Genomic DNA, 6962 nt, shown 5'->3' with positions numbered 1-6962 from the left:
TATGATTTATATTTGTGCTGCTTCTCCTGGGTCTCCAAAAAGACAGTTGATGCTGAATAACGGATGGCTGGTTTCACGCGAGGCAAGGGATCCTGGCTTCTCCATCACCCTACATGATCCCTACCTCGCATCGGGGCCACTCCCCACTCCAGTTCTCCAGGAAACTTGCCAAGGGCTTGGGGGAACATTCAACCTGTCGGTGAGTTTGGACAGCTCAGACAAACCATCGACGGTTGAGTGGACCCCGAGGCCTGGAACTGCCGTCCACCCCATCACCATCCCCACCCTCTAGATCTGGGAGATCCCCCAGGCAGCCTGGCATCCCCTCCCCCAGGCCACAGCAAAGGTCACAATCAACATTCATTGTTGTCGGTGGGTTGTGAGGAGGAGGTCAGACCCACCGGGGGGATGAATGTCACTGTGGCTGGCCCATACAACAGTCTCAGGGATAAGGACAGGACCCCTTAGGAACCCCAAATTCTTGCTCCCCTTGAGGAGATGGGCTGGTATCTAGGATCCTGATGGGCAGATTGGAATTAGGAAATAAACCCTGGAGGATTAGATGTTGGGGGAAATCATAAAGTGGGGGCCTCCGTGGGTAGAAACCATTCCTGAAAGGATGGATGTTTGCTCAGTGAGGTTTCTGGAATGGGTGAATTGGTAGATGGGCCTGTGACAGATAGATGGGTAGGCTGGTGGACTAGCGGGGTGGGAGGGTGCCCTAGCCAGTGGTGACCTCCAACCAAGCACCTTCCCGAGCTCAGGCTGAGGCCTCTGACAGGTAGTGTTGGAAATCAGAGAGCTGGCACATGCTGGGATGCAGCCTGCCTGCCTGCCTGTGCTTGGGGGCTCTTTCCTCTCCTTTGGGGCTCCCAGACCCCAACCTTGAGGCTGCTGAGCTAACTGTAGGAGGAAGAGTTGGGAACTCCACTTTGTAGCCGAGGACAAACAGCTGAGGTGTCTATTAGCATATCAAAGCTGACACTGGCTGCTGAGTACTCCAAGCATCCCCCAGTCCCTGCCTGTTACAGGGTCCTTCTGGCTGGCTTACTCAGGCTGGGCTTGCCCTTCCCCAGCTTTTCAGGTTCCTTCATAACCCCGCCGCCGCCGCTTTGGTTAGATGGTCTTTTCACCTTTTTTTTTTTTGTTTGTTTGTTTTGTTTTTTGTTTTTTTGGGGCCTCTTGGCCGCCCATTCCAGGTTTCCTTCTCTCCCTCTCCCCACATGACCTGGCTCAGTCTGCTGGTCACATCCACTCCAGACTCTCCCGAAGGTTGCCTATACTGTCCCTTTATCTACAGTAAAGCTCCTCAGCCCCTTAGGAGCAGTCCTGCTCTCCTTTCTTTCTGTCACCCATGCTTCATGACTAAGTTCTCAGCCACTGGGGTGGGCATGAAAGTCCCTCCGTGAAGCCAGAGCCTTGGGACCCAGCCCTTGTCCCCTGCCCCCATTCCATGCACAGGCCCCCTTCCGAAGTACTGGGATTTTGCAGTACTTGACCTAACAAGGACTCAAGGCCACCAAGACCCTTCCCCAGCCCTGAGGAAGGAAGAGAAAAACATTAGTAAATCAATATAAGTGTTTGGCCCTGGGGCGGTGTTCTTAGCCACCCCCCCCCCACCTCTCACCTAGCTGGCCTGCAAGGGTTGACCTCCCACATGGAGGGGGAGGAGACCCTGGGAAGCCTGGGGGTTCAGTGACTCCTAGTCTACTCCAGCCCACACAAACACCATATACCCCCTGGGCAGGTATGTAAGAAGCCCCCAGAGATAATGAGGGACCCCCCAGAGCCTGCCTGCTCCACCCTCTCACATCCCCTCAAGATAGAAAAGCAGCAGGAGAGGCTTTAGCTTCAGGGACGGAGAGAAGCAGGAGCCAGACAGTGTTTCCCTTCAGTTGCTCTTTTGCCCAGTCATGGGGACTTTCAATCTGTGGACAGATTACCTGGGTCTGGCAAGCCTGGTTGGGGCTCTGCATGAGGAAGAGGTGCCTGATGTCAGGCTGGACCCCAAGCCAGAGCCCAAGCCGATTCCAGAAAGCCGGAGAGCCAGCAAGGAATCCTCAACAGCTCCTGAGCGCTTGTGCTCGTTCTGCAAGCACAATGGTGAGTCCCGGGCCATCTATCAGTCCCACGTCCTGAAAGATGAGGCCGGCCGCGTGCTGTGTCCCATCTTGAGGGATTATGTGTGTCCCAATGTGGGGCCACTCAGGAGCACGCCCACACTCGACGCTTCTGCCCACTCACCGGCCAGGGCTACACTTCTGTCTACTGCTACACCACCCGGAACTCTGCAGGCAAAAAGCTGACCCGGCCTGACAAGGCAAAGACACAGGATGCTGGCCACCGCCCAGGAGGAGAAACAGCAACAGGTGTCTATGCGGGTGGTTTAGGGACTGGGTGGAGAAGGGACCCATTCTAGGCTCTCGGCTCTTTGGGGTGTTTGTGTGTGTGATGCCAGTATCTTGGAAACTAAGCAACCCACTGTGTAGAGCTGAGAGCATTCTGAAAGTGTGTAGAGCATGGCTTGGGAGTGTGGGTTCACGATGCTGTGTGTCTTTCACAAGTCACTCTCCCTCTCTGAGCAACCCAGGCATGTATGGTGGCAGTCAGATGTTGTGGGGTGCAGTTGTGAACTCTGGTTTCTGCTTGGGAATCAGAAGTCAGGAAGTTTGGGGGAAGCTGCTAAATCCCTTCCGAATCCTGAAACCATTTATTCATTTGCCAAACAATATTTTCACGTCTGTTCTGCACTGGGTGCCGGTTTAGCAGTGAACAAGGTGTACAGCAGAGTGGTCGTTGAGACGGTGCTGAACTGGGGAGCAGTTGGCTCAGGTGAGGGGGTCCCAGGACTTCCTGGACAAGGTGACTTCTAGGAGTCTTAATTCCTTCAGTTCCGGTGTGGGAGGTGGGAAGTGTGGATTGGGCCTTGGAAACTATCATAAAGTTCAGTGTGACTGGGTATGGGTGTGTGCTGTGGGGTGGCCAGAAATCATTGGGACTTTGGGGTATCACTTTAGGGAGATCGGAGTTAGGGCTCGTGCATAGTGTGTAAGAGGTTCTGAGTTTGCTCCCCAATCAACCATAAGAAGTGAGTTGGGGTGCTATGCCAGCGCAGTGACTCAATGGGTAAGGACTGCCTGTAATTCTGAAGACCCGTGTGATCCCTGGGATCCACATGGTAGGAGAGAACTGATTTCCTTCAAGTTGTCCACTGACCTCCACGCCACAAACACAGCAAGAAGGCTTCTCAGACCAGGACCGAGGGGTTCCAGAGCCCCATGGCTGTCATGAACCTCAAGGCAGCAGGGCAGGAGTGGGGGGACAGCTGGAGAGACTGCGGTTGGACCCTGTAGGAACTTGCTTGGTGGGTCTGTGCTGTTACAGTGTGGGGGCCTCCCCATCTCCCCCACAAATGCAGAGTACCACCCTCCACCTTCAGGCCTAAGCACCTGAAACTAAAAGGTTTTCATGGATTTTAAGTGTGTAGGTGGTTTGCCTGCATGTATGCCTGTGGCCATGCCCTTCAGAAGGCGGTGTGGGATCCCCTGGAATTATAGATGGTTAGAAGCTGCCGTGGGGGTGCTAGGAATTGAATCCTAGTCCTCTGGAAGAGTAGCCCCCACTCCTTAACTAGAGAGCAGGAGCTCCTGTCCTGTTGTGTTTTTATGGTTTCCATGCTAATGGACCAGGATTTCAGAGGCAAATTTCAGAAGGAAACACTTCAGGGTGCCCTAGTGTTTCCTGTTTATTCTTTCTTTATGTTGTTTTGTTTTCATTGAGATAGTGTTTCTTTGTATAACAGCCCTGGCTGTCCTGGAGCTTGCTCTGTAGACCAGGCTGGCCTCCAACTCAGAGATCCACCTGCCTCTGCCTCCCGAGTGGGATTAAAGGCATGGGCCACCATGCCCAGCTGTTTTTTGTTGTTGTTAGGTTTTTTGTTTTTTTGCTTTTTTTTTTTTTTGTTTTTTTTTTTTTTTTTTTTTGAGATAGTGTTTCTTTGTGTAACAGTCTTGGCTGTCCTGGAGCTCTCTCTGTAGACCAGGCTGGCCTCAAACTCACAGAGATCCGCCTGCCTCTATCTCCCATCTCCCATCTCCCGAGCACTGGGATCAAAGGTGTGCGCCACCATGCCTGGATGTTTCTTTTTTGTTTTATTTTGAGACAGGGTTTCTCTGTGTAACAGTCCTGGCTGTCCTGGAACTCACAGAGATCCGCCCGTTGGTTTCTTTGGAGGACCGAAGTGCTCTACCTCTGGGCTAAATCTAAATCCCCAGCCCGTTTGTTTCTGAATCTTTTTTACACACACAACTTGCAAGAATCAGTCCTCTCCTACCATGTGGTTCTGGGATAAAGAACTTGGTCAGGCTTGGCCACAAGCTCCCTTTTACCCACTGGTCCATTTCACAGTCCTCAAGAGATGCAGATAATTTTATTTCATGTGTGTGGATGTTTTTCGTGCATGTATGATTGTGTACCACCTGTGAGCAGTCCAGAACAGGTATGAGAAACCCTGGAACTGGAGTCACAGCTGCTTGTGAGTGGCCACATGGGTGCTGGAAACCACGTGGGTCCTCTGCAAAAGGTGCTGGTTGTTGGTAAGCCAGCTCCTACTGCTGCCGTTTTTTTGTTTTGTTTTGTTTTGTTTTTGAGACGTGTGTTTTTTTTGAGACAGCACTCCATCATGTTTGTGGCTCGAGCTGTCCTGCAAAATGCTGGGATAGCAGATGCTTGCATGTCTAATACCTCTGCAGGCCTCAGTTCCTGTGCAGCCTCAGGAGGGAAACTGAAAGTTGTGGGTGGGACACAGAAGTGACTCAGAGGTAGACAGCTGGCTGCTTCACCGTGGTGACTTGTTGGTTGTGTGCTTGTCTCCCTGGGTAGTCTGGGAGCTCCTAGAGGGTGGCAGTGCACTGGGGTGTCTCCCTTAACTCTGCAGTGGAGCTCAGGTGAGGATCCCATTCTTTGGAAGTTTTTTGTTGTTGAGACAGTCTCTCCGTTTAGCTCAGGGTGGACTTGAAAGAACATGCCTCAGCCTCCCTGTTGCTGGAACAGACATGAACTCCCATGCCTGCCTGTTAGAGTTTTGTTTCCCCTCCGGTTTTTGTATTTCCCGAGACAGGGTTTCTCTGTGTAGCTCTGGTGTCTGTCCTGGAACTCACTCTGTAGCCTAGACTGGCCTCGGACTCACAGAGATCCGCTTGCTTCTGCCTCCCGAGTGCTGGATTAAAGGTGTACGCCACCACGCGTGGTGCCTGTTAGAGTTTTATGTTGTTGGTGTGATGTGGAGATGGACCCCAGGGCCTTTGCACCACAGCCCTATTCCTCCCAGTGGGGGTCTTAAAGGGACTCAGCCCTGAGAAGCTAGCAGTGGGGGCATCTTAGAGATGACTTCTGAATTCGGAAGGGATAGGAACACCTCCTTGGAACTGGAGGTGCCCTTGCCAGCACGCTGTCACAGCAAGCTGAGCACTGCATTCCGGGTGTAAGGGATGCAGGTCCCTTGCAGCCTGGCAGGGACACCACCTTCATCATTTGAGTAGCATTTCTGTGCTTTTGCTCAGGGTCCCGGGATGACAATCCCAGGTGTCGCCACCAGGTGGCGCAGCAGCCCAGGAGGCCCTAGGTGCCACCGTGAGTACCCCGCTCAGCCATCTGAGCCCCTCATTTCAGCATTTCTCTCCTCTGCTTTCAACCTCCAGGTTCCAAAAGTGGCAGGAAGCCCTCTGGACCTTCACCTTCGGCCTGCAGTCCCTCCACTACGGCCTAGGAGCTCAGAGTGGGGAGGTCCATGGGGTACCCTTGCCAAGGGTCTGGACACAGGCATGCTGGAGACTGGACTTGCTTAGGACTCTGAGGCTGGCCACAGGCTTGTTGGAAATCGCCTGCCCTTCCCCTACCCCAGTCTTGCTTGTGTTGTTGGATCAGTACCCAATAAATGGAGAGGAGTGGAGCCTGGTCTTGGGACACGGTGGTGTGGATCTGGCTGGCAGGGATGCTTCTACATTACAGCTCACTCCCGGTCACCTCCCACCCGACAGACTGCTCTTTGAATCTTGGGGTCACCTTGAGGAGCTGAATCAGGAGCATGAGGGCAGCGGTGAGGTTTTAAACCCCCAGCTACCCAGTGCATACTGATATGCAAAACGGGGACTCCCCTCGCACTGGAGGTGCACAGGACTTGAGGGACAGGCTGCCTACACTCACCACCCTTTGTCTCCTTCAGCTCCACATCCTGTGGGGCGCCGAGGAGAGCACTGGCTGGCTTCCTCTAACTGGCCTGAGGCTTCACCCTCAGCCCATATCTTCTGGCGTTGAGGTTGAGGCAGGAATTGGATTTCCAGGGACCCCTTTGTTCCTGGCCTGGGGTGGGCTGGGAGCCAGGGAGGGGGCTCCTTAGTAGTCCTGGGTCTGTGGGTGGCATTGGGGCAGCAGCAGCTTCTTGTACAACCCAAAGCACCAACCAGAGTCTCAGCCCAGAGACGGGGGAGGGACTAGTAGGGTTAGGGACAGCTGTGGCCTCCAGTCACAACCCTGTCTGTGTCACAGACTCCTCCACAGGTTTCCCCATAAAGGGGCTGAATGGGGAGGCCCTGCCTCTGCTGTGAGAGTTGAGGTCTGAGCCAACCTAGGCATGTATTTCTGCAAACAGGATGACTACCCCTGGCACAGCTGGACACTGTCATGTCCAGAGGCAGTTGTGGGGTGAGATGGGTGATTGGATCTCACCCTGCCTAGGAAACTTGGCTGTAACAGCTCCAGGGAGGCTTTGTGCCCTCAATCTGTGTATGGATGCATTTCCCATGTGCACACCGCCACCCTCCTAGACACTTGGGACACTGAGCTGTGGGGAGCCCCGACCAGTGTTCTGGCAGGAGCCTTCTGCAGGTGGAGAAAGGAAGAACTGGAAGAGAAGGCAGCTGCAGGAAAGTTGAGATTGGGGTAGTCTGTGGGCAGAACATGGG

The 6962-nt window shown here is 53.6% G+C and overlaps 1 protein-coding gene across 1 annotated transcript; it reads left to right on the top strand.

The window, feature by feature from the left end:
• Positions 1 to 207: 207 nt before the first annotated feature.
• On the top strand, positions 208 to 5962 carry Nanos3 (nanos C2HC-type zinc finger 3). Its single transcript, XM_028858629.2, is given in 3 exon segments — positions 208 to 2190; positions 2193 to 2369; positions 5700 to 5962. Coding segments are annotated over 3 exon segments (522 nt in total). The 5' UTR covers positions 208 to 1913; the 3' UTR covers positions 5768 to 5962.
• Positions 5963 to 6962: the final 1000 nt, after the last annotated feature.

Source organism: Peromyscus leucopus, chromosome 5, assembly GCF_004664715.2.
Source record: "Peromyscus leucopus breed LL Stock chromosome 5, UCI_PerLeu_2.1, whole genome shotgun sequence".
Classification (NCBI taxonomy): Eukaryota; Metazoa; Chordata; class Mammalia; order Rodentia; family Cricetidae; genus Peromyscus; species Peromyscus leucopus.
This window is presented reverse-complemented; position numbering and strand designations above follow the sequence as displayed.